At 35.4% G+C, this 27,933-nt stretch overlaps 1 protein-coding gene across 1 annotated transcript in view; it reads left to right on the top strand.

Moving 5' to 3' along the window:
- Nucleotides 1-22,099, top strand: part of LOC149554823 (BTB/POZ domain-containing protein At1g30440-like) — a 29,832-nt gene extending 7,733 nt beyond the window's left edge. Inside the window, exon 4 of the mRNA XM_089828836.1 lies at nucleotides 20,888-22,099. Within this exon, the coding sequence (XP_089684962.1) occupies nucleotides 20,888-21,463 (576 nt within the window). The 3' untranslated portion in view covers nucleotides 21,464-22,099. The remainder of the gene's footprint in view (nucleotides 1-20,887) is intronic.
- Nucleotides 22,100-27,933: the final 5,834 nt, after the last annotated feature.

Genomic DNA, 27,933 nt, shown 5'->3' with positions numbered 1-27,933 from the left:
ATTGATTAGAATCTGCAACAAATACATGGAGACAAGAATATCGAGCAAGAGAAGGTAATAACTACCCAACAATCCCATTCAAGAAGCAGCGACCATAACACTAGGTGTCCTAAACGCAAAAATATGCCTAATAGAGGTGGCATCTTCCAATGTTAAAGGAAACAAGAATAATCTACAATGGCTCCACCCACTTCTAGTAGTGCGTACTAATAGAAATGATGACAACAAGTGAAAGGGATCTCAAGGAATAACATAAGACCACCACCCTACCAAATTTTGCAGCAGATAGTAAGAAGGTAAATATTAGATGTGAAATAATAAACATAATTATTTGATTATCTTAAATACAATATTTAAGAGAGATCATATAAGGGATAATGCTAGATGCATAAAAATTGATGTTGAAGATTTGGGAGTTATATTTCATTTAAATGAATGAGGAACTTCCATTTCTTATGATCGTCATAGTTTCTATTGGAGATGGTTATGGACAAATAAGTGTTTTGTGCTGGATTCAAACAAGGACTCAAAAGGTATATGAAATCAAAGGGATGATGCACAACTACAGTGGAAAGTTGGAAAAGGAGATAGCCCAAGTTGGCAATACTACAAGTGCGACCCTATCTGCCTTGATTGATAAATATTGAGGGTTTTTTATATATTGAACTAAGCTATTATAGGTTCTAAAGTTCACTGTATGTCAGTTGTTGGCATACTTGGTGTAGATTACTGCTAAGATAATTATAGCTAAAGCAGTGCAGTGCAGTATTTTTGAGTAATGTGCAACTTATGTTACAAGATACAATAGTAGTCTAAAGTTGAGTTTGATTATATTAGCATCAAATTGTGTGAATTTACAAGGGGAGAAAATCTATACAATTGGTACAAAGATATGATATTGGCATAAAAGTAAACTTTTTTTGGACATGGTATCAATGTGAGCTCTCCTCGTATAACATTATTAGAGGTTGATATCTCTCATGGATGATTGTCTTATTGGAGTTGATCGTAATTAAAAATATAAGAGTGAAAATTTTACATTGTCGGGGGATTAATTATAACCAATGTTTCGTTCCCACTTGAAAGGAGATGTTCCATTCTCAAATGTCTATGGACACTCATGTGCAGATAAGGTTTCTTATTTTTACATTTATCCACTCACTATAGTCTCTCTCTTATTTGTAATTATATACATACTATAAGGGTTATTTGCCTTGAACTTTTCCTTTATGTTTGAGGATGTTCTTACAGGAAAAGAAGGTTGGTACTTTACACATGCTACCAAATATTGTGCAAACTCAATCTAATGATAGTAGCTCCAAAGACCCTAATGATCAAGATGGATGAAGTGAGGCCCTTGAAGCAAACATCTTTGATGATTGAGATTATGAGATCCTTCTACATTAAGAGGGAGTATGACACTTCTTCTAAGGCAATGCAGAAGCTTAGAAGATTGATACTTAGGGGGAGTCTTGCAATATATGTGAGTGATTGCATGATGTTGATGGGCCTACTCCTATGTATATCACGAGGAAGTGATGACTTATCACCAAAAAATCAGAAAATTGATATCAGATTTAGGGTGAGTTCGATAGGTATCCTTGGGTGAAGAGAGTTTATGAGGAAGTAATTAGAGGACTTGACTTCCCAAGATCGATGTTTAGAGGGAGAAATTTTGAGATGCAATCCTTTGTGGATGATATCTTCTCTATGAGGAGAAGTTCTAAGAGAAATTCTTTGTAATGCACTCACCTCTATGAGAGAGAAGTTTGAGGTGAAAACCCTTGTTCCACCCTTTGACTTGGTTCATGGTGGAGATCATGTGAGTTACTACATGATGCTGTTGTGATTATGTCATGAAAGGTGATGATTTTTCATTGATGTATATATATTTAGAGGGGAGCTATTGAAAGGTGACGATCTTATCAATAGTAGACCTATCTCCTAATACCAAAATGTGTTGGAGCAAGTATTATCATGGTTCTTCGGGCCGAATTTTGCTGGACACCTTGATAACCAACTCATCATGGTTCTTCGAGCCAGATTTTGTTGGACACCATGAAATTAAATTGTTATGGTTCTTCGTGCTGGATCTTGCCGGACACCATAACATAAATTCATGATAGACCGCACTTAAGGTGGTGTTTAAACTTATATTAAAGTTATAGAAATTGCTTCAATTTCCTCTTTGCTAAAGAAGAAGTGTTGAGAAATTTAGCCTCATTGTGAATCGAAGCCAATTCTCTATATAATATATTAAATAAATATGTGTGTGTGTGTTGATGGATTTGTGTTGATATCTTTAAGTATGCCATTCTAGGAATATCATACTGAGATGATATATCTTCATATACTCAAGAACATAATATGTTCTAAATCAATCCTTCCTAACTAAGAGGGAGTGTTAAGTTTCTAGTTACTGTCAGATTGATATGATCATGAGATTCATTATTGATGGAACATCATCATTAGATAAATATTCTTTTATATATATATATATTATTATATATATAATATATATATTGCATATATTATATTATATGTATAATAATTTTATATATTATACATATGGTTATTTATATTATTAATATACTAACTAATGATGATTAACTATAGAGACATGTCTCCTCTCATTTATGAGTACTCAAATCTGCATTTGGAAAATATCTTTAACAATGGTAATATAATTACATTTGCAAAAATTGATTCATGTTACTTAACATTTTTGGGCTAATTTGTTTTTCTTCTTTGTGTGGATGGTCTAAAAAAAGCTCCATTTTCGCTCACAATTGGATGAGCTACAAGGCTGGCATAAGATTCTTAGGGCAATTTTTTTGAGATCGCGGGGGGGGGGGGGGGGGGCGGGGGGGGGGGGGGGCGCGGGGGGTATATTTCCACCAAGCATCTACAAAATAAAATATTGATAAGTTAGAAAGCAAGGAGAAGAGCTGAGATATGATTTATTAATTTATCAGTTACTTTAAGTTTAGACCCAAAATTTATTTGGAAAATGTTTTACCTGGGGTTTGAGTGCCTCTTTCTCTCTTCGCTAGCTCTGAAGAGAATAAATTGCCCTTTATTCCACATAGTTTTGGAGTTCCTTGAATGAGGTCCCTCTCCTCAACCTCATGTATCATCCTTTGAATGCATATAGTGAGGCCCTCCATGACCTCTCCACTAGGATCTGAATATGAATCATCGAACCTAAACCTTAAGTACCCCATTGCATGAATAGGTTGGCTGGGCATATTGTTCCACCTCTTATCAATAATTTCCCAAATGGGGTTATCTTTTAGTCTATCACCCTTGTAGTATTTTTTTATAAACTTCTTGGCTAGGAGGTTAAGTACCTTGTTACATGAATGGGTCGGTGGAGCATATTGTTCCACCTCCTATCAATAATTTCCCAAATGGGATCATATTTGATTTTATCCCCCTTGTAGTAATTTTTTATAGACTAATCAGCCCTACCCATTGTGCTTGCAAGCAACTAAACAGTTAATAATGATGCGTTTTTTTTCCATCTATTCACTCATCAAAAAGAATTGTGCAGCCATATTTTGTCCATTTGTTTTTCCTTTTTTCACCATTGTTCTTGCCCTATCAACTGTATTTACGAGTAACCTGCAAAAACAAAGTGAAATTAAGTCTTGGTGCACAATTTTGATTTAATAAATAAGAAAAAGTAAAAAAATTTAAAATGTGAAAATGAATTCAAGTGGATGATTTAGTAATTTACTAACCTCCTAGCCAAATCCTTTCAAGAAGAGGCCTTGTACCTTTTTCTTGAAATTGCATTGCGGTGACCAAATTTAGCAAATAGGGACTCTCAACCACATGCAATGGGATGTTGTTGAAATACCAAAAATCAGCACATGCAATGTCTATTTTCTCATGTGCTTGCTTGTTCCATCCAATGTCCTTTAATGATGGTTGTGTTCCAAGTGTGTTCCTTGACACAAAATAACTCCCTATAGGCAGCGGCCCTGATGGTGATAAAGAAGCAAACATTGTACTAGAGGAAGAAAAAGCGATAAAAGAGGATGTGCTTAGTAAGCAAATACATGGCCCACAACAAGAGCACAATCTCAAGTTCAGCTTCTTCTTCAATGTCAATTGGAGCACCTTGAGATTCAACTATGTCTATTGTCATAGCTAATAATCTTCCCCTCCCTTTGTAATATTTTCTCTTCCCAATGCAATTAGGGTATTAACAAATCTTTTTATCTTTTTGGTTCTGTTACATTTCGTAGTATCATGTTTGTTAATGTCTGCAAGGTGGTATTTGAGGCGGTTTATGCCTCCATAAATTACTCTCACATTTTATGCAAATCACCTTCCTAGGCTCTAGTGCTTTACGGGAATGCCTCCATGCCTTATCTCTAGCATTTTTAGGATGGCTGCTTATTAATCCAGAAAGGCATGGTTATAGTGGCCAATTGTCCTCTGTATTTGCCATGCTGAATTAATGGTTAATTGCTGCCCTATACATAGAAAGCTAAAAGACAAAATAAATAATTTAGTTAAACAACTAAATAAACTATCTAAATTAGTTTCAATATTTTTAGACATCATTCAAAGTTTAAAAAAAGAAAAAGAAACTACTAGGGTTTTTTATATTTTTTTTAAAAGCTAGATATTCTTCAAAAGAAATAATGAACAACATGATTTGTCAAAAATAGTGTTGAATTTTGTTATAATAATTCAAAATCATTTCTAACTACTTAGGGATGATTTTGTATTCATTTAGATGCAATGGAAAATGAATAGAATGTTTTAAAAAAATACATAGAAACAAAATTAGCAAACCTAACTAGGAATGTGATTTTTCTTGAAAAGCCAGTTGAAATCCACTATAATCCAGTCGAATTCGCTTCTAATCAATGACAGTCACCTAGCAAGGGCTTGGAAGCCTCCTTTCTTCCCTCACTACCAAATATGAATATTGCAAGCAGAAAACTTAATCCATCTATGCCATTTTTCGTGATTTAATGCTAGATTGTGCATGTGGTCAAGTTTAAAAAAAAAATTGCTGAGTTTTTCACAAAAACTTGGCGTTGTCGCCGAGTTATTCTCTAGAAAAATCGCTTGGCTAAAAGTCAGCAAAAACTTGGCTCTCAGCAATTACTTAAAGAGAACATATTTCCACAATCCATAGATATTATTTGACAATTTTTTGGGTAGATTGTGTAGGAGTTTTTCATCGATGTTTTGGATCACACTCCATGATCCATCATCAGGATGATAAAGAGAGCACGAGGAGATCAGAAAAAACCTCAGTGATTAATCGGCGAGTTTGCCAACTGTGGTTGTTATGACAAGGACACATGATAGCAAGCATTACTAGTGTATCAATATTTGATAGTTAGACATGCTCTAAAGTGTACATCTGACTAAACTTTAAACAAAGCTCGTTGGAAAAGTATTCTAAGTGATCTTGAATATTTGAAAATCAGACATGCTCAAAAGTGTACATCTAGCTAAAACTTTTAATGAAAGCTTGTTGGAAGAGTACTCTAAGTCATCTTGTATATATACTTTGTACCTAGTGCTAACCATGATAACATATCAAATGAATTTTTATACATAGCTCACAAATTCCAGTGATACAATCATAGTCTATCAAAATATTTTTACCATTACACCTTTCTAAGGTACCTTCAGAAATACACTTTTTTTCTCTTCTTACAACACTACCAGCTACTGGTTGGATTCTTACAAATATCACCCTGGCTATAATCTGCAACCTCTAGTTTCTTAAAATTGTCCATGCCAATGGATGTAAGATGATCATGATGTTATTAATGGTCTCCCTTTATGATATGTGATCAATGGAATGAATATGATAGGAGAGCCATTGTTTTTAATATGTACAAGTCATGACTGGTTTTTCTTATAATGATGGTTACACAATGCATTATGATCATAACTGGTCAAATGATTGCATAAAATCGATATGTCAAAGGACATGCATCTAAATGGTCCATGTTTGTCACATAGGTCTTCCCTAGACCGTGTCAATGTGGCCAAGGATACCTTTAGCAGCCTCTGCATATTACAAACACATATACGTATGTGCACGGTTATATGCATAATTGAATATTTGGCATGTAGATTTAATCATGATTGAGAGGTGAGAGGACAACAATGAAGCTAGAACTCAATGGAGTAATTCTAGCCAAGGGGTTATAGAGAAGAGCCTATACAGCTTGTTGACCCTAGAGGAAAGAGAACTCGATAGAATTAAGGATAAGCACCGTGTACTTGTGATGTATGTACTCTATGTGTCCACTAGTAAGCTATTCCTAATTCAGTGGGGTAAGAAACTAAGATTTATTAGGAGCATCTAATGGTGGTTTGCAGCCAACATTTCCCATGCATACTTTTAGTTTTACTGACTTTCTATCAGTCACCAGCCTGCCAAGGTGAATAGCTAAGGTTTCCTTGGGAAACATATAAGCAATTAGCCATAATTTAGAAAAACCATGAAAAACAATGTCATGCAAGGAGTTGAAGACTCAAAGATATATTTATCCAAAGAGTCTTCAATCTAGAATAATGTGTTTAAACTTTAAAGAGGTTTCAAGGCCAAGATTTGAAGTCCCTATGTTGCTGATTCAGGTTCGAGGATGTGGGTTCGGACAATTTGTTTTTCCCATTTGGATTCATAGGGGTGGCAAAACTAAGTCATTTCATAGTATGAATATATGTTGCTTGATCATTGCTCAATGCCAAATGTCAAGGATAAACATTAAATACCCGCTCATTAATCTATGTTCACGATTGTAAAGTAAATCATACATTGAATCACTAAATTGCAAAATGAAATCTCAAAACATAGACTAGCTCATCAAATATTAAAGTTTGAAACATAATGATAAATGAAATAATAATGACAAGTGTTTAATAGTTTATCATAGTATCAATACCCTTCAAGGGTGAAGTGGGTCATCAAGAAATGAGGGATCAATGGCTTCATCCCGACTGCAACTAAATTTAGATCCTCATAATTGGAATCCAAACCAGTTCCACTAGCCATAAATGCTGCTATATCATCAACATCATCATCAACATCTAGGAAGGTAGCTCTAGCTAGATCCTAGATGGTCATATCCAAGTCGGCAGACTCGGGTGCTACATCCCACAACTTCTCTAACCCCGTCTTGTATTTTGGATTTTTGCGTGATAGGAAGTGCCAGTTGTTGTGAATATATACTAAGTCCTCTTCTTTCTTGGAACCCAATCGGTTACACTCCAATGAGTGGATAAAGGAGTATGTACTCTAATTTTGCTTAGCAGTTGAAGAGCTCATAACCTAGAGAGACAACCAACAAAATTTAAAAAGAATTAGAAATTGTAATACAACATAAATTTAAGAGTGCTAATTCAAAAGGTAAGTGGCCATAAAAACAAGAAAAAAAAACTTAAAAACTTACTTCTGAAAGGATCTTAATGGCAAGAGATTGCATGTACATATAGTCTTTCTCATTCAGGTGCCACCATCTAATACCATCCATTGTACTTTGACCATTAATTGCATCAGGGTCTGCATTTTTTTCATGAGACAAACTCTGCAAACTCTTTCCCAACATTTGATGCCACTTCAAGATCGCTAAATAGCCTTTTGAATACCTTCTTATACGCACTAGCAAAAACATCAGGATCTCTGTATGGTGGCACTCTACTAGGAATAGCAAGTATCTTAGTGCTATAATACCTAGGAGATAGCGCATATGCTAGAAGGTGTAAAGGTGTAGTCATCTTGTTTATTGATGAAGAACAATTGACTCCACCTTTTGTACAAGGTGTCCTCGGGATCATGCTCTCTCCTATCAATGACTTGGGATGTCAAATGATGTTCATGTAAGTTATCTTGATGTAATGTTAATTAAAATTAAAAAATTAAAATCTCTTAATAAACAAGGATAGAGTATTGTATAAAAACTCAAACCTGCCGTTTTCTCTCTCTCTAGCATGGAGTCCATGACATCATAGATGTCCCTCATTAGTGTTGGCAAACTGAAGCATAGACATAATGGGTTCAGTGAATTCTAATACAAAATCCACCCGAGCCAACCAATCATCATCCAAGATCATTGCCTTTACCTTTTGGGCCCTTGTTGTATTCGATTACTTCCATCAACTCTATTGGTTGCTAATAAACATTTGGGATAATGCATCTTTCACCCTCACAAGTCGTCTAAGGATGATTGTGTGTGAAGCAAATCGACTTTCAGCTACCTAATAACATGTTAATTGTAAGTTAATAATATATTATATATATGTAAACAACACAAAAAACATGATATTCAATTATGTAAAGTATAACACAAAATGATAAATGAAACTAAATAAATTTTAAATCAAATTTTAAAAGTTACCTTTAATAATTCCAAGTTGGAGAAAGTTCTGAAAATTGTTTGTGAGATATGGTGGTTTGTCACAAATATTTGGATCTCCTCACCCTCATATACTTTTTTCAACCATTCAATGTGGGTGCCAATTGCCTTCATCACCAAATTCAAGGACTAGATGGTGCATGGTGTCCAAAAGATATGATCATATCATGCTTCTACTAAAGCACCCGCAACCCTACAAACTTTTGCATTGTCCGTTACTACTTGGACAACATTATTAACACCCACAGACTCTATGGATTCAATTCAATGAGAATCCTAGCAATAAATTCAACATCCTTTACCTCCCCTTCACAATCAAAACGCCTTCAAAAACATTGCCCATTGAGGGAGACAACAATCACATTTATTAATAAATGGTTTTTGCAGTCTTTCCATCCATTAGAGACAATAGTCACCGCCGTTTGGATCCAAGAATCTCTTATTGGTTTGAGGAAGTTGTCTACATTTTCTCTCTCACTATGCAATAAGGTGGTTCTCACCTTTTCATACCCAGGACCTTGGTAACCACTAAGTGTTTGATTTATTGCTTGCACCATCTCTCTCCAATAAGGTGATATTACTAGATTGAATGAAAGATCATTCACAAAGAGGCAACGCCCAACCTTTAAATCAACAATCTCTCCTAATTTGTTTTGAAATGATCTATCTAATGGGCCTCTCCTGTGGGTGGTGCTTTGGGGTGTTTCTACATCTTCTTTATTCGTAGAAGACATAGGTAAGAAGGGATGATGTCTAGTGGTTGTTTGAGAGGGTGATGTTGGTGGTTTATGCTTTGATTTTTCTTGTTTTGCCCTTGAAACTAACCTATCAACATCTTGTTCTTTTAACATGGCTCCTACACGAGCAATCAGCAACTCCTCCTTTTTTGTCTCTGAGCCCCATACACATATTGATCCATTTACCCAAGGGGCCTAGAAAATGATGTTTAACTCAGCAATAGGAGCTTCTATAATGGGTTTTGCAAAAATTGCATTTCCTTATAACACCCTGCCCCTCAAGACATTGTTTAATTCTTGTTGTATATTTCCACAAAGGAGAACTTTTATCAATTTTAAATTTTTGGGACCCCTCCCCACCCACTGAGCTCTAAATACTCATTCTTGCAATCTATAGCAAAAATGAAAAAAATATATTTCAAAACTTGTACAAAAACTTGATAAAATTTAGAATGATTAAAAAACTTAAAACAAGCTATCAAAGAAGCAAAAGAAAGGATAAAATGTGACACAAGGTAGGTAGGAGGAAGGAACCAATTCCACTCTCTGAACACCTCGCCAAGAGTACACACAGATTGATTGATTAGATAACTTGCATGATCAAATACATATGCTAGGCTGTAAGGCCTTCTTGGTTGTGGCCAGTACAAAGAATTACAAATCTAGAGCTCAAAGCTTGCTATCTTGATACTTCCTTAATTCCTCTACTACCATCTGACTTCTAGACTTCCCAGAATTTTTTTCCTAAATCTAGTCCAAGTCCTTATAAAGCTAGCAAGGCCACAAGTCAGCCTATTAGACATTTAATTACAAAATAGGTCTTGCCTTGGAGGAGAAAAAAAGAATCAACAAGTGACCAAAAGAGAATCCACGCTCCTAAGGATAGGTCCACACATGATCCAAGAGACGTTCCCCAACTGCGCAAGATGCCATGTCATCATAGGAAACCGCACTGAAAGAAACACCATGCTACACTGGATAAACCAAGCAGTGAAAAGCGAGCGGAGAAAAAGAAACAAAATTCCACACACAAAGAACATTAGATTCCGCACACTTAGGGTAAGGATCACTAATGGGTCCACATTAAGATGCCAACAAGGTACAACTTGAAACTACGAGCAACGACGACTACTCCACAAACAACAAAAACAAAGCAATATTTTTTGGTTGATGCAAGATTGCCCATTGACCCAAGACGCTCTTGCATTAGACACCTAGGGTAAATAAAGAAATGATGTCCACATCAAGAAACCATGATGCTCTGACTTGAATCATAGAGATCCAACTTAGCTTGTGTTATCCATGAATTGTCTTCAATTAGTTTTTCCTTCCATTTAACAAGGTACTCCATGTAGTCTTTTCCTCTAGTACTCTTACCTACTCTGGTGTCTAAAACCTCTTCAATACTTTCAGTCTTCCGCTTGGGATAATCTAGGTTATCTTTAATTCCTCATTTGATTCAAAACACTCAATGATGTCTACAATATTGAATATTGGTGAAATATCCATGTTCTCTGGTAATTCAACTTCAAAATCATTTCCATTGTCAAACTTATTCATGATTTTACAAGGACCAAACTTTTTCATCTTCAACTTACTATAGATACCAACGAGAAATATGTTCTTATTCAAGTGAACCATAACTTCATTTCCAACCTCAAAAGATTAATGTTTTCTTCTTTTATCTGCCCTCTGCTTATACTCTTGATTACTAACTTCCAGATTCTTCTTCACTTCTTCATGTAAAGTCTTCATGAAATCCACAAATTTGCTAGCTTCAACACTCTTCATTTCAGTAGTCAAATCCCCCAACTCAATAGTTCCTTTAGGACACATTCCATTTACCATCTCAAAAGGTGTCTTTTTAGTACTCCTATTTACAAAATTATTACATGCAAACTCTGCATGATGTGCTAAAATCAAGTCTCAATTAGTAGGGTTATCTCCAATCAAAGATCTCAGCAAGATACCCAAACTCCTAGTCACAACTTCAGTTTGTTTGTGGATGAAATGTAGAACTAAATTTAAGCTTAGTATCCAACTTCTTCCAACATGTCCTCCAAAAATAACTAGTAAACTTAGTATCCCTATTTGAAACAAGTCTTTGGTAACCCATGCAATCTTACCACTACCTTAAAGAATAATTCAGCCACATGTATTGCATCAAATGTCTTCTTATAAGGTATAAAATGAGCTATTTTAGAAAATCTGTCAACCACTACTAGAATAGAATCACTGATATCTTCCCAAGGTTTATTTGGAACAGGCAATGGTGAATACAAACCCAAATTCTAATTGGTCCCTTTTTCTGTTTGACAAGTTTTGCAACTCTTAACCATCTTCTAAACATCTTTATAAATCCAAGGCCAGTAATATCTATCAAAAATCATCTTCAATGTTTTGTCAATTCCAAAATGTCTAGCAAGTCCTCCACTATGTTTCTTCTTCATGATGTTATCCCTCATAAATCCTCTAGGTTTGCACAATTGAATTCCTTTAAACCTATCTTCTTGAATGAAATAATCAGTCCACTTATCTTTTTCAATTTTCTTGTGATTTTTACAAGCCTTCCAATGTTCTGAAAAACAAGATCAGTTTCATACAAATGTTTCAAATCATAAAAACCAAGTACCTTAACTCTCATTTCTGTCAACAAATTCCTTGTTCTTCTCAAAGCATCAACTACTCTGTTTGACCATCCACTTTTATGTTTTAACACAAAAGAAAAGTTCTGCAAATATTCTACCCACTTCATGTGTCTCTGATTCAACTTATTTTGACTCAAAGTTGCATGGATACGGATACAGACACAAATATGGATACGGTATTGGGTACGGATACAACCAATTTTTAACACCCCAATATGGATACGGCTGGACATGACATTAATAAATAATACATACACATATATTAAACACAGTTTTCTAAGTTATTACAGGAGATTTTCATTACTTCAAAAGCAATATTGACACATAAATGCTACATAAGTATTTGTAAGTGAATTTAACACTTCACAATACATAAACGTAGTAGAGTTGCATTAGAAGATAACCCAAAAAATGGGTTGCTAAAATAGAAGAACATTTTATTTGTCTTTCTCATTTGGTGCAGCTTTTGTTTATACCATTTTAAAAAAAAAATTGCTTTAATAAAGTTCTTTTAATATTTAATTTGGGAAGATTTACGTCAAATCTTTTAGAAAATCAAATCCTATAGTATTTGGCACAGTTGGAAAATCAAGTTTTTTTTAGACAGACATGGGTACAATATTTAATGTGTATCCGGGTAGTATTGGATACGTTTCCAAATTGGATACGGGGATACATGTAGCCAAGGAGGTACAAAAGAGTTTTTGGCAAGTCTGTAATTTGACTTTCTAAATACTGTAAAACTTAATGATCAGTGTACAACACAAAATCCTTAGGCATAAAATTATGTCTCCATTTCTTCAAAGCTTGAACTATAGCACATAATTTTTGATCATACACCAAATACTTTTTTTTAAGCATCATTCAACTTCTCACTAAAGGAAGCTATAGGTCTCCCTTCTTGACTCAAAACAACTCCATTGACACTTCCACTAGCATCACAATAAACTTGAAAAACCTTGGTGAAATTAGGCAAAGCAAGTGTAGGTAATTCTGCCACCTTTTGTTTTAATGTTTCAAACTCCTATGTGCTCCATGTGTCCTTTTGAAATCCCTTTTATCCCCTCTCATAGACTCTATCATGGCATTACATATTGAACTAAAATTCTGATGAACTTCCTATAGAAACTGGCCAACCCATGAAATAATCTAACTTCCCCAACATTCTCAGGTCTAGGCCAGTCAGGGATAACTCTTACTTTTTCAAGATCCATCTTCAAACCATCAACAAAAATCACAAAACCAAGGTACACAATTTCTTCTTTCATGAATAAATATTTCTTTAAATTAATCAACAACTTCTCTTCTTTCAATCTTTGTAACACTTGTCTAATATGCTAAAGGTGTTCTTCCTTAGTCTTACTAAATATCAAAATGACATCAAGATATGCAATCACAAACTTACCCAAGAATTTCTTTAAAACTTCATTAATCAGCCTCATGAAAGTACTAGGTGCATTAGTTAAACCAAAAGGCATAACCAACCATTTATACAAACCTTCATTTGTCTTGAGAGCAATTTTCCATTCATCTCCTTCTCTGATTCTAATATGATGATACCCACTTTCAAGTCAATCTTTGTGAAATATCTTGATCCACTCAAACAATCCTTTATGGTGTCCATCCTAGGCAATGGAAACCTACACTTCATTGTTATCTTGTTTATAGCTCTAGAGTTAGTGCACATTCTCCGTTCTCCATTCTTTTTAGGTGCCAATACAACAGGCACAACACAAAGACTCTAACTTTCTCTGATCACACTCTTATCAAGCAATTCCTGCACTTGTCTATTCAATTCTTCAATTTCAGCAGGGGTCAGCCTATGTGGTGCCTTATTAGGCAAACTAACTCCAGGTATCAAATGCATACAATGACTAATACTTCTTATAGGAGGCAAATCATTAGGTACATCATCAGAAATAATACCTTGTAATTCAGTCAACAAAGATTTAGTCTCAGGTGTATGTCCAAGCTCATCTTGTTTCTCAGTCTTCCTAGGAATCAAAGCAAAACAAACATTTTGTTCCTTCACATCCTTAACAAATTGATTTTCTTCAACCAAATATACTCTTATTGTGGTACAATGATTTTCATTAGGTCTTTCTACCAAAGGCTACAATACTTGTCTCTTTCCATCAACCTAAATAGTATACTGGTTCAATCTACCATCATGCAAAGCTTGTCTATCATATTGCCAAGGTCCACTTAACAGAATATGACAACAATCCATAGGTATAATAGCACACAAAACTTCATCATAATAATTTCCAATCTTGAATTTAACAAGGCATTGTTCACTTACTAGTAACTTGTGCTCCTTCTGGATCCAAGCAACATGATAAGGCTAAGGGTGCCTCAATTTCTGCAACTGCAATTTGTTAACCAATTCCTCTTATGCGACATTATCCGAACTACCATTGTCAATGATCACTTTGCAACATTTGCCTCCAATCTTACATCTAGTCTTGAATAAACTTTTTCTCAAAACAGGTTCTTCATTAGTTTCCTCATTCCACTAGATTCTTCTTATCATTAGGTTCTCACCATTCTAAGGCCCATTGGGTGATTCCACAACTTCTTCACATGCTAAAGCATTTCTGCTGCTACCTCCAATCTTCTTGCCAAAATTAGTACTTTCAAAGGCTCTATGTCCTTCTCCACACTTGAAACAAGTTCTCATAAACCAAGATCTCTCTTCCCTAGTACCATTATTACCATTCCTAGAGTAACCAATAGAGCTACCTCTAGTGTAATTACCTCTCTTACTAGCATGCTCTTCTTTCATCCTGTTTTACCCTTGTCTTGCATTGTATTGTCAGATCTGCTACTTTCTCCAAAGGTTCTGCCTCTCCTTCTTTGAAATCTACCATCTCTTCCTCTTTGTCTTTGATCATGTTTCTTTGCCAATATCTTCTCAGCCTTTAAGGCGTACTAATATGCTTCTTCCACACTATCCAACTTGACAAAGCTAATCTCATCCTGAATTTATGTTCTCAAACCATTCAGGTATCTAGCCACTTTCTCAACCTCATCATCCACATGTCCAAATCTGATTTCCAATTTGTAGATTTCCTTAGTATATTCTTTCACAATCATATCCTTTTGTTTTAAATTTTGCATTCTCCTCAGCAGATTAATCTAGTAATCTGTAGGAAGGAACTTCTTCATCATGCCAATCATCTTTACCCATGTCTTGATCTTTTCTTTTCCTCTTTTGTGTCTTTTAGTCTGCAAATGATCCCACCAAAGTGAAGCATGACCCTTCAACTTGGTGATTGCTACCCTTACCTTTCTATTCTCGGGGGTACTTTCATACTCAAAGAATTTATCCATTTTAGAGATCCAATCCATTACTGCATTAGTCTCAAGCCTTCCATCATAACAAGCAACTTCAACAGCAAGTTTGAAGTTAGTCCTAAGCAGAACTCTCAGAAGCCTTTCCTCATCTTGTTCCATTTTAGGTTCAAAATTAGGATTAGTTACTACTTCATCATCACTAACAACCTCAAGATATACAACTCTTCTTTGGGCTGTCTCAATAGTTTCAACTCTTGCTGCAATTTTTCTCAACATATCCCTTAATACCATTATCTGCATTTCCTCTACCTCAAACTATCTTGACAATAGTTCCTATAAGAATCGTAACCTTCTGCAAGTTATAGGTTAGAATTCAGATCTGCCACCCTACAACCAATCAAATTAAGGTTCTCCTTGATCTCCAAACTCACAAGGAAAGAAAACCTTGCTCTGATACCATTTGACGCAAGGTAGGTAGGAGGAAGGAACTGATTCTAGTCTCTCAACACCTCGCCAAGAGTATACAGAAGCAAAAACAGATCTAGCAGCGAAGAACCAACTATATTCATGAATAGATATTGATTGATTAGACAACTCACATGATAAAATACATATGCTAGGCTGCAAGGCCTTCCTGGTTGCGGCTAGTACAAAGAATTAAAAATCCAGAGCTCAAAGCTCGCTATTTTTATACTTCATTCCGCTACTACCATCTGACTTCTAGACTTCCCAATTTCCTAAACCTAGTCCAAGTCCTTATAAAGCTAGGAAGGCCACAAGTCGGCCTGTCAAGCAATTAATTACAAAATAGGTCTTGCCTTGGAGGAGAAAACAAAGAACCAACAAATGACCAAAAGAGAATCCACACTCTTAAGGATAGGTCCGCACATGATCTAAGAGATGTTTCCCAACCATGCAAGATGCCACATCATCATAGGAAACCATGTTAAAAGAAACTCCACGCTACATTGGATGAACCAAGCAGTGAAAAGTGAGCGTAGAAAAAGGCACAAAACTCCACAATGAAAGGACATTAGATTCCGTGCACTTAGGGTAAGGATCAATAATGGGGTCCACATTAAGATGCCAACCACGCACAACTTGAAACCACAAGCAACAACTACTCCACGAACAACAAACAGGTACATAAACAAAGCAATATTTTTTGGTTGATGCAAGATTGCCAAATGACCAAGATGCTTCTGCATCAAAATGTATACCTATAATAGTCAACACTGATTCTTGGAAGGATTTGAGACTCCAAAATCAATCTCTACAACCTTCTCTTCAAACTTGCAAAATGGGCAAGCCAAAATGATAGAGAAAATGAGAAACCAAATGAGTGAATTGTTTTTCAATAGGCTCCTTTTAGGGTTGGGAAGGGAAAAAAAAACATTGTTTAACATTTCTTTTTGACTTTTTGACTTAAGTGGCCGTGGGTCCTCACCTGGGTCTACGGCATTCCCACAAGGTTTGCACCATAGACTCTGGGTTCACTTGGGTTCGGGTGGTCCCCACAGAGTCTGCATCACAGAGTGTGCGTTTGCCCAGGTCCGTGCTGGCGTGAAGTCGGTCGGACCTGCAATCCGGGTGCGGACCCTGTAGGGATCCAAGGCGAATCCAAACCTGCCACAAACCCGGACCCAGACCCACCTGGCTGATGAAAATGTTGTCATTGATGTCAAAGGCATTCAGGAGAGATCATAATAACCATGATAAATCCACATAAAGAAATCAAACGATGTATGACGATGAAATTAATACAGGTTGTGATTAAGGTTTATGACATGTAATGAAGAATTAAAGAGATTGTGAAATATTGTTATTGGTACCAAAGATACACTAAGCTAAAGCCATGTCCAAAAGAATCTTGGATCAATGAAGAAACTATAATGATGGAATGATGGAATCATTAAGAGTAATAGATGAAAGAACAAAAACAAAGTGCTATCAATGATCAAGAGAATGCAGGTGCTAAGATCAACATACAAAGAAGAACATAAGGGAGTCTTCAATCTCAAGTCAAAACTATAAACAGTGCAGTCACGAGAATTATGTTTGATTCATATATAAGACGTTAAAGCGGAATATACATCAAATCGGAAGACAGAGATATGCTACGATAACATTTAACAGTTTGAGACACGACGGAATCAAAATTGAAACACATAATATACGTCAGCCTGAAGACAAAGACATATGGAGTTCATAGACAACGAATCATTATGGAACAGCAACTGCGATAATATTTTTGAGGGCCCAATAAACTTGACAGGCAGAAATATGTGATTGTTAAAGTACTAAAACAAAACCCGATTAAAATAATAAAAAGAAAATCATAAACTGTATTTGTGAATTAAATTTGAGGAGGACCAGATAATGAGAATGGTTGAAACCGACAAGTGAACAGTAGGGGCCGTGGGTCTGCCATCGGTGTATTTGTCCAGTATGAAGTGCACAGCTTGGTGTGAAGTAAACAAATAATTTCTTTGCCCAGTCAGCGTATAAATAAATAGAAGAGAAAGCTAGCATACAAATCAAAGATCCCGATATGTATGAAGTTTGAATGGCGGCAATTGAAAAGTATTATAGGCACCCTGTAAAAAGACGGCAGTAGTCAAGGACGTATTGAATGGTATAATGCATTGAACGGAAGGGATGCCAAGTCATCGTTATTTTCCCAGATAGTCAATAATATCAAAGAGCCGTCGGGTTTGATAAATTGTGCCGTCAATTATTGGCGTGAATATAGGTGAAAAGCCGACAGAATGAAAAGACAAATACGAATATTGGAGTCTACAGCAAGAACAAATTAAGGATGTATGCCAGTTAATACAAGGTGCATCAACTAAGAAATCATATGTCAGAATTTATAGTCAAAACGTTGATGGTCTATTGCTGAAGGTCCCACATCAGACACATACGATGATGGTGCAAATGAACAAATGTCGACAGTCCAGAGTATACCATATGGATGGTAATGGTATTAATTTTGGTTAGTGTATGCAACTAGCAGATTGATCTGATATGAGCAACAAATAAAATTGTGAGTTATTGATATATATATATATATATATATATAGAAGCCTGTGATTACTACATGCAATCAGAGGTTTGTCTCTAAAGAGGAAATAATATTGAAGCAGCGCTCAGAAAGTAATCTAAAGAATATAGATTAATCTGTGCTGATAAAGTGTAATAATTATGAGACAAGGTGTTGGTGCCCTTAAACCATGAAGAGGTGCGATTCATGATAGTAGCTGTTGAACAGGTGCGATTATAAGATGTAATTTATTCTTAAAATATTCTGACTCTTGGTCTTGAAAAGTCACACCTTCTAAATGGTGGGATATATATATGAGTTTTTTTTTTTTTTTTTTTTTTTCAAAAAATGTGATGTAGAACAGAAAATATGTGATGAGAATAAAAAGGAGTCAGATGTGAGAGTCAGAGAATGAGAAGAGAGCAGATTGAAAATAAAACATAATAAAAAGAAAAGAATATGAAATGAGAAGTCAGTAGTCTGAAATATATATTATTAATCTAATTTATATTTTCATCAAGGGTTGATATCAAGAGAAAAGAGTGTATATCTACATTCAGAGATGAGAAGAAAAGAAGTGTGCAATAATCAAAGTATCCATCATCAGTTGAGAGAGCAACGGTGTTAAGGTGGAAAAGAAGTTTGTGCGTAGTGGGTTGGTGCTCTCAAAGACAAAAGTGGGAGTTGGAGCTACCGGTAGGTCGGAGCTTGCTAAGTGTGGGAGTTGGAGCTTCTAGTGAGTCGGTGCTCATAAACATCGGGGTTGGAGCCTCAAGTAGGTTGGAGCCTACAAGTCTATTGTAAAAGAACAATTTTATATAAAAACATTATTTGTTATGGTTTTCTCCCGCATTGAGTTTCCACGTAAATCTTGTGTTATTGTGTTCAAGTGCATAATTGTTTATTTCAGTAGTGAAGTTATTGTTTGGATTAAAGTTTAAAATTGCAAAAGTTTAAATTGGTGAATTTATTATTATACTAATTCACCCCTCTCAGTATAATCGTGTGCTCTTCACTGGTAGGGTCCAAATTGTGCATCGACTATTAATTTTTTTTGAGTAAGTCAGCAATCACTCTGATAAAAACCACAAGCGTTGAGGCTAACTAATAGAGAGTGATAAAGAAAGAAAACTATTACATTATCTTGAAATAAAGTATCTTTGCCTACATGTGAAAATTTAAATGTTATCGGTGACACATCATTAGCGTTCAATAGCTGCAGATTGGTTTCCTTATCTGCAAAAAGCATATGTTTGGCAGTTGGAGAGATTAACGGAGTGCAGTTGTGTGATTTCTCAAATGTGTGAATTGCCATTTTTCGCAGAAGTATCATAAATGTTGTAAGCAAGCCACTGGCTAAGGAAGAGGAGAGAATATACTGTGAAGTTTATCGAATGGAGTCAAAAGTCAGTTGAACTGTATATAACAAGTTGTGATGAAAAGTTGAAGGCTATCGCAACTCTCTTCAGACAAGCTTCTATGAGGGTTACTCTGTATGGAACTCATTTTGATTGAAAAGATTGTCTCATGAAATAAGATTTCCCCTGAGCACCTTACCCTCGTTCAATTGCAGCAGATGCTCTTGGGTGTATGTTTGAGGCAGTTAGAGCACCTGGGAAAAATAAGTACTCTTACCACAAGGTAGTCAATGTATGTTTTCGTTGGTGATGCAGTTTTAGCTTCTAAACCAATTTGGCTGTCAGATGCTTTGTTTGGATACATTTGCTGAATCATTTGAGGCAGTTGCAAATGAGGAAAAATATGAACATACCGCTTGGCCACGGTTGCCAAGATGAACCTCCTTGTTCATCGGTTCTTTGGTGTTCAGCACATAATAGCTGACCAATGAAAATGTACAATATTGAAATTTGGAAAAGAAGTTCCATCTTGGAATATTGTGACCTCCTACTAGCTTGGATAGTAATGGTTGTGGTTAAATTGTAGCAGAAGGGGATATCTATTATTCTTGTTGCCTTTTGTCTTCGCAATAGTAAAGGACTAGAGATTGTGCTTAGAAATTTTATAGGGTGCAAGCAGGTGGGGCGAAAGATCCCATTGCTAGAGCGGTCCTCTTGTACTCTTTCATGTTATCAATTTGATAAATATATCGTAGGTATTGGAGACCAAAGCATGGTCCTTGCTAGAAAATGGATGGTAAATGTAATGGATGGGAATGCTTATGCCATTCATGAAAATTGTTAAGCATGCTCATGCTCATGTATTCTCCATCAAGTTAGACCATGAACATTGTTAAGCAGAATTACACAAAATATTCATTGGAGGTTGTAGTTCATTTCCCGGAAACTTCTAAAAGCAGTTCTAAGAAATGCAACCTATCAAGGAAAGGCTCTGTGTTTGAAGTTGATAGAGTCTTCTGCAGGGTGTTTTATCTCAAATGGATAATGTGCAAGTGTCGATGGATTAATATGAGGAAATGGTGTCAGCTGTCTAGCTTCGCCAGTGAGATGGCCAGCCTTTGAGGCATAATGTTGAGCTGTACCCCTTGTTTTCATTAATATGAATTGGAATTTCCTAGGCGAGCTTGCCGCCTTTTTGCAACCCAAGTTTTATGATGGTATGAATAAGCAATAAGACTCGAATAACTTCAAGTATGGAAAACCATTCCTTGGCATGCCATGTTTGATCTTTTCAATCTTGTTTTTCATAAATTCTGTTTCTTTGTCCACCATGACACACTGGCTTAATGTACTGTTTTTTATCAAATGACAAATCTAATAACCAATGTCCTTTTTGCGGTTTCAGGCACATCCTTGGCTTACAGAATCTGAGCGGGAGAGGCTTTGCACAAGCCTGGACTGTCAGAAACTAACTCTTGAAGCTTGTACTCATGCAGCTCAGAATGAGCGCTTGCCCTTGAGGGTGGTTGTCCAAGTCCTATTCTTTGAACAGCTCCAACTAAGGAATGCCATTGCAGGATCATATATTGCAGCAGATACTGCTGATCCAGCACGCACCTCCAGATTCAACCCACCATCGGATTTTGGAATCTTGGGCCCTGCTATGCTAGGTGGAGAAGGATGGAATGGAGTTCTCAGAGAGAATCAGGTTCTCAGGATGGATATGAACACAATCAAGTCAAAAGTGATCAACCTGGAAAGAGAGTGTTTCACTATAAGACAAGCAATTCATAAGATTGAAAAACCCAAGGTACCAGTAAGTAGTAAAGCCCGGAATATCATATCAAAGTTTGGATGCAAATTCAGGACACAAGTTTGTGATTCTCAAGAAAGGACTGTTCTTGCTGTTCAGAACCCAGATGGTGGAAGTTTAGATACTCCAAGGATGTCCAGACATCGGCGGAGCACCTCAGTTTCTTGAGCTCCCTTCTATGAGAATCAACATTTTCATGTCCCAAGTGCCAGATATTCCTTGTAAAACATTGATCTTTCAACTAAAGTCTAATATTGATAACTTACATATGAACTTGGCTGGGTTTGCAAGGTTCTTTCGGAAAGTCTTTAGGAGCTATCATACTTCATTGTGCTGCAGGTCCCCAAGTTTTAAATCATTGATGATATCTGCACATCTTCATTCCGGCCAAACCAGGATTTGTACTTATCATGTTAAAGTTGTGCTTGTAAACACATAAATCCTCTGGAAGCTTCTTTATCATGCAAACAATGGAGTTCAAATTCAGCATTGCACCCTCTAAATGCTGCAAGACTAGAGACTTGCGAATCCAGAAGCCTTGGGGTGATTTTGGGTATGTTTAAGGTTCCTTTTAAAAAGATTCGTACTTGAAGTTGAGAGCTTTCATAATTCTTTTTCCCTCCGAAGAGATCGTCCTTGGATTGCAATCATGATTGTATTTTCTGATGCAACTCATAATTCTTTGGAAATGAGTAGCAGTTACACTCGATTCAATTACATATCATTTAATTATTTCTTCCTGCATCTATATTTAATGTACTGCTTCCGATTAAATTTGCTCAATTAATTCGAGTTTAGCTCTCATCCCTGGCAAGCGTGTTATTTATTTATTAACTTTTGCTTATTCACAAAATTAATACTGCAATATGTGCACACATTCATACACATTGCTAGATAAATATTTGTGTATTTTTTCTCAGTTTGAATTCTGTTTGAATTGTCCAGCACAGTATCCTTAAACTATATTTTTTCTTTAGACAAAGCTAGAAGAATATCAATCGGGCCTTGAAACAAGAAGAAACTCTATGTCAGAGACAACCATTGTGTTCCACTTCAATTCCTTTTACCATAATAAGCCTATCCAGATCTCTTTGGGAAATGTGACCAGGTTGTAATGTGGCAGCTACCAGAGAGTGTGGTTTACCATACCTTTATCTAAAGCAGAACATAATAATATAATGTTTTACAATTTTTAAAATTACTAATTCATTGGTAGATGATATGCAATACTTGGTTTTATTTCCTTGATTAGTAAAAACTTCAAAGTTGAAGGTAGGATTAAAAACATTATAAAATAAAAATAGAATAAACCTGAAGGAAGTAGGCTTGTATAATTTGTAAAATTCAGATGTAAATGGGTATAAGTTTTACAATTCGCCAAAGAATATACAAGGAAGATTATTTAAAATAGTCTTAGTGTTCATAAATTTTAAATCTAAAAACATTGAAAAATATAAAGTAAAATCTAAAATAAATCTTAGTGCGTCATCCTCCTTCCTAATGTACAATGGGAGATAGGATTGATCCCCCTTGATCCCCTTTTTTATTGTACATTTTGGTGAACTTGACTCATAACATTTCTATTTTGGTTTCGGTGTTTGGATCTCCTTAGTATACACTATTTTTATCATATATTTTCTACATCCCATTTATTTAGATTCACCTTTATTGTATATTTTGGTTAACCATAATCTTCTTCATACTCATGATTTTCTTGTCATAGATCTGATTAAATTGCATGCCATTATCACCCATTTCTAAAAAGGATGTAAAGATTGCACATTGTCATTTCTTTCATTTTCATTAAAAAGAACACAATCCTTTCATTTCATAAATTGTTGTTACTTTTCATGTATCTTAACTTGATTTGAATGCATTATTTTCTTTCTTTTCATGTTGCTAAAATTGATTATGGCATTGTCCCAAAACCATTTTGTCAAATTTGAGTTTAAAACATCCTTCCATCAACTTGCCTCTACATTATGTTAGCACTAAAAATAACTAATTTAATGGATGTGATGTTGCTTTGGCTTCTCTTATATCACCAACTCCTGTCCCAACTATTCTCTTCCTAATAAGGACATATTTGTAGAAGAAGATGTTTTAAACCTTTTTCTCAATGACTTCTCTCTTTGGGGAGACACATCGAGGATTGATGTTAACTCTTCTATTAATATGTGCCTCTTCCATGAGAATGGATTGTTTAAAGATGATGGTTCCTCTCATGATAGCTCACCTTCTATTCATTTCAATAATCCCCTCTTTAGGCATGAAGCTTTAGTGACTTATGATTATCCCCCTCCTAAAGTTTCCTTTATTCATAGAGATATTTCTACTCTTGATGATTCCCCTATTTGGGATGAACCATTGGACAACGATGCTGATCATTCTCTCCCCCTTAAAATAAATTCCATAAAATAATATGATACTTTGGTGAAGGAGACTATTATAATTGTCACTTTTTCTATTTGTTTCAATAGTCTTCCTTCTATAGATGAATAACGAGGAGTTGTGCTTGTCCTTCTTCTAAAGTTTTTCTTTACCATAAAGATGCTTTGGAGAAAGAAGATAACAATCCTAATTTTAATCTCTATATGGAGATACCATAAAGGTGCAAGGGTAGTATTTTAATCTCTCACCCTTTTTAAGGATCCATTTTCCCTTGGTTTAGCATTTAAAAAAAATCTTGTAATGTCTTTTTTACATGGAATCATTTGTTTTGATAATGGATTCTTTTATACATGAGGTGTGTATCCTTGATTACAACCTCTTTCTTGTTTATAATTGTATGTCTAAATAAACAAATCCCTCACTCGTGGTCTAAAAGTATGTCATCCTTAAACAAGAATCCCTTTACCTAGCAATGGGGAAGGTGTGATTTTTTTCTCTTTCCCCTCCTTCAATGATGTTATTTTTTTTCAAGATCTCTTCATCCTCTTTACATCATCCTTGAAAAGGACCCCTTTACAATATATGCATGATATCTCTTTGCATTTTGTCCTTCCTTGACCTCATAGGAGTTGCAATCTCTTTGGCTTGGATTGAGTGTTGCTTCAGAGGTACCTCCTTGGTGTTAAATACACTTTATCCTTGCTGTTATTTTCCTTAAGATGTCAAAACAATCTCACTTTTTCCATCTTAATAGGGGGCATATATGGTGTTCATATTGCAAATATTTTGATTAATTAAAAATTTTCAAGTAGAGCACACTAGCATAATAAAACTAAAGGGCCAAATTTGTGTCCTTTATACAGTTTTGGTTGATTTCCTAGGATATAACATTTTCCTTGGTTATGTTTAGGATTTGTCGAACAAGCATAACAAAACTTGCTAATTAATTTGACCTATTGTGTACAATTTTTCAAATATGAGTTGATGAGAATAACACAACTTGCTAGACCATCACTTGTTTTAAATTTCTCTCTCTTTCAAGATGAGTTAACAAGCATCACACAACTTTCTATCCCATCAACTTTCTTTATACCAAACTCTTTCATGGATCACCTAGCACAACACAAATGGTTAGTCTCTTTCATCTATGGTTGTATTTTCCTCTCCTCCATGATTCCATAGTATAACACAATTTTCTACTATATTGGATTATGGAATCTTTTCTTATCTTTGATGTATGCTCTGACTCTTTCCATGTGACCATTTGTGATTTTGCAATTTTCTAGGTGTGATGCCAGTAGTTGAGTTATTTTGTTTACTAAAATCTTAACTAGTTGATTTGGAACCTTAGTAAGCTTCATGATTTTTTTTGTGTCCTTGCATGTAGTTGTATGAGTTAAGAGCCTTAGTTTTGGGGCAAATGCCTTTAAACATACAAACATCTTGTCTCTTTGCAAGTTTCCTACGATCTTCATATTTATCTCTCTCTTCCTCTTACTTTACCACAAGCATGAGGTGGATTCATACTCTTACTAAAGCAGGGACTAAATGTATTGTCCTCAATTGTAAGTACTTATAATTAGATGCCCAATTTAACCTCATTTTTCATATATGGCTTTGCACAATGATTTCTAACATCTTAGCTCAATTTTGCACTCTCCTAATACTCATTGGACCTTATGAGCTAAATTAATATTATGAGTCCTCTTTTAATTGGTTCTCACCAAAAATTAATGTGAGCCCTTATTTCTATATGCACTCCTTTATTATTTCACCAATTCAGTTATTTAATAATCAATATGGGCCCTATCTTACTATTTAGGGCATTTGTACTTCTTCCTGATCCTGCAATCAATTGTACCTCAAAATTTGGCATCTCACACTATGTGAAACCTATGATTCTGATTTCAAACTTGATTTTTGATGGCGTCCTCTTCCTTTATGTTTTACCAAAACTTTGAACTGGAGGTCCATCTTGTGGATTTAACAAGATCTTTAAAATTATGTCAACATCCCTGGAGTATTGAGCTTTGAAATGTAGTGAGAGATATAGAAGAAACCCATCTCTCTGTATTGAACATAAAAAATAAAGAGCCATGATCAAGATTTTAATAGCTCTCCTATATTTTCACAACTATGAACTCTCAAGGTTTTTAGGTATTCAAGCCTTTAAACATTCAATGTTTTCTTCTTCTTCGTTAAGCATCGTTGCAAAATAAAACAATCATTATGCAAGACATGTCTTTCATAGTTTCCTTTTAGGTTATCATGAAGTAAAAAAATATTGTATTATACTTACAATTACATCCAAAGAAACATTGTGCTATCAAGGTATAAGGTAATTTATGATTCAAATATATCTTCTTTTTCATATCAACATACATTCCTTTTGGGCATATTTAATTTCATTTCAAAGGCTTAATTGAGGCAAACTCCTCTCTACACAACAATTTCCTTATTTTCTTTACACGTAGGAACAAGTCTTACAACTTGCTTTGGATTAGATATGAGAAGTTCAAGCCCTCACCAAAAAATTACAATTCAAATGCTAAAAAGTGTAGAAAATAAAATGTCCTAGGCAATTGTTTCTATCCAAAATTGCTTTAAATTTATTTTGTAGGCCAGTGATAACCTTTGGATTGTTAGGAATAAACCATAGACATAAATAACAATTACATGCAAATATAACCAATCTTAGAAAATTATAAATCACACAGAAAAGAACACAAGACACCAAGATTTAACATGGTTCACCCAATTCTTGGGCTACGTCCACCAAACAACAAGTCCGATATTATTACAATCCAGTGATTACAACCTGATTACAATCCATAATCCCTTACAACTCAATACCGCCACAAGAAGTAATTTCACATCACAACTATGAAACAATCCCTAACCTTAAGCACTTTTATACAAGTATTTTTATTGCTTTAGGGTTATAATTAATAATTACATGTCGGCCTGTAAACAAATAATTATCCTTCTAAGGGTGTCCCAATTCTTCCAAGAAGAATTGAAGCCATATCATCTCCTTGGCTACCTCTATAGCAGCTACATACTTTGCCTCTGTAGTGGATAAAGCATTAACCTTCTATAATCTAGAAACCCAGTTGACGACTGCCCCACCAATAGTAAAGACATAACCTGTAGTACTCCACCTAGTATCAATATCCCCTACCAAATTTGAGTCAACATAGCCCTATAAATCAATAGTAGAGCCCCTAAAGTGTAAACACTTATTAGATGTTCCTCTCAAATATCTGAGAATCCATTTGATCGCATTCCAATGCTCAATTCTTGGATGACTCAAATACTTGCTAACGACTCCACTGCATGTGCAATATCTGGCCTTGTACATGCCATAGCATACAACAAGCTTCCTACAACTGAGGCATAGGGTACCTTGGACATCTTATCCTCCTCTTCTTGTGTCTTAGAATACATCTCCTTAGTCAACTTCAAATGACCAGGTAAAAGTGTGCTGACAACTTTAACATTCTCCATAGAGAAACGTTGCAACACCTTCTCAAGATAATCAGCCTGAGATAGCGTCAATTTTCTGTTCTTCCTATCTCTACAAATCTTCATACCAAAGATTTATTTTGCTACCCCCAAATCCTTCATAGCAAATGCATGTGCTAACTGCCATTTTAGCCCCTTAATATGATCCATGTTAGACCCAACTACAAGCATATCATCAAAATATAAACATAAAATAATGTAGCTATCATCAACCTATTGTATCCATGCTCATGCATAAAACTGTCAAATTTCAGATACCATTGCTGAGGTACTTACTTCAAGCCATATAAACTTTTTTTCAATTTGCACACTAAGTTCTCCTTACCTTTGACCTCAAATCTCCATGGCTGAGCCATATATATATCTCTTCATCCAAATCACCATGAAGGAAGGTTGTTTTAACATCAAGCTACTCTAAATGCAAATCTTCAGTAGCCACAATACTTAAAACAGTATGGATAGAAGTCATTTTAACAACAGGAGAAAAGATCTCATCAAAATCAATGCCCTTTTTCTATGCAAATCCTTTTACAACTAACCTAGCTTTAAATCTCTTCTTACCTCCGTCCTCTTCTTTTAACTTGTAAACCCATTTATTTTGTAAAGCCCTTTTACCTACAGGCAACTTGCATAAATCCCATGTCTTATTCTTCAGCAAAGAGTCCATTTTGTCTTGCATTGTAGACTCCCACTGAATCTTAGTATCCACCTGCACAACTTCA

This window comes from Cupressus sempervirens, chromosome 5, assembly GCF_028749045.1.
Source record: "Cupressus sempervirens isolate cs-2001-9-10 chromosome 5, ASM2874904v1, whole genome shotgun sequence".
Classification (NCBI taxonomy): Eukaryota; Viridiplantae; Streptophyta; class Pinopsida; order Cupressales; family Cupressaceae; genus Cupressus; species Cupressus sempervirens.
The sequence above is the reverse complement of the archived record's forward strand: the minus strand, read 5'-3'. Positions and strand labels throughout refer to the sequence as shown.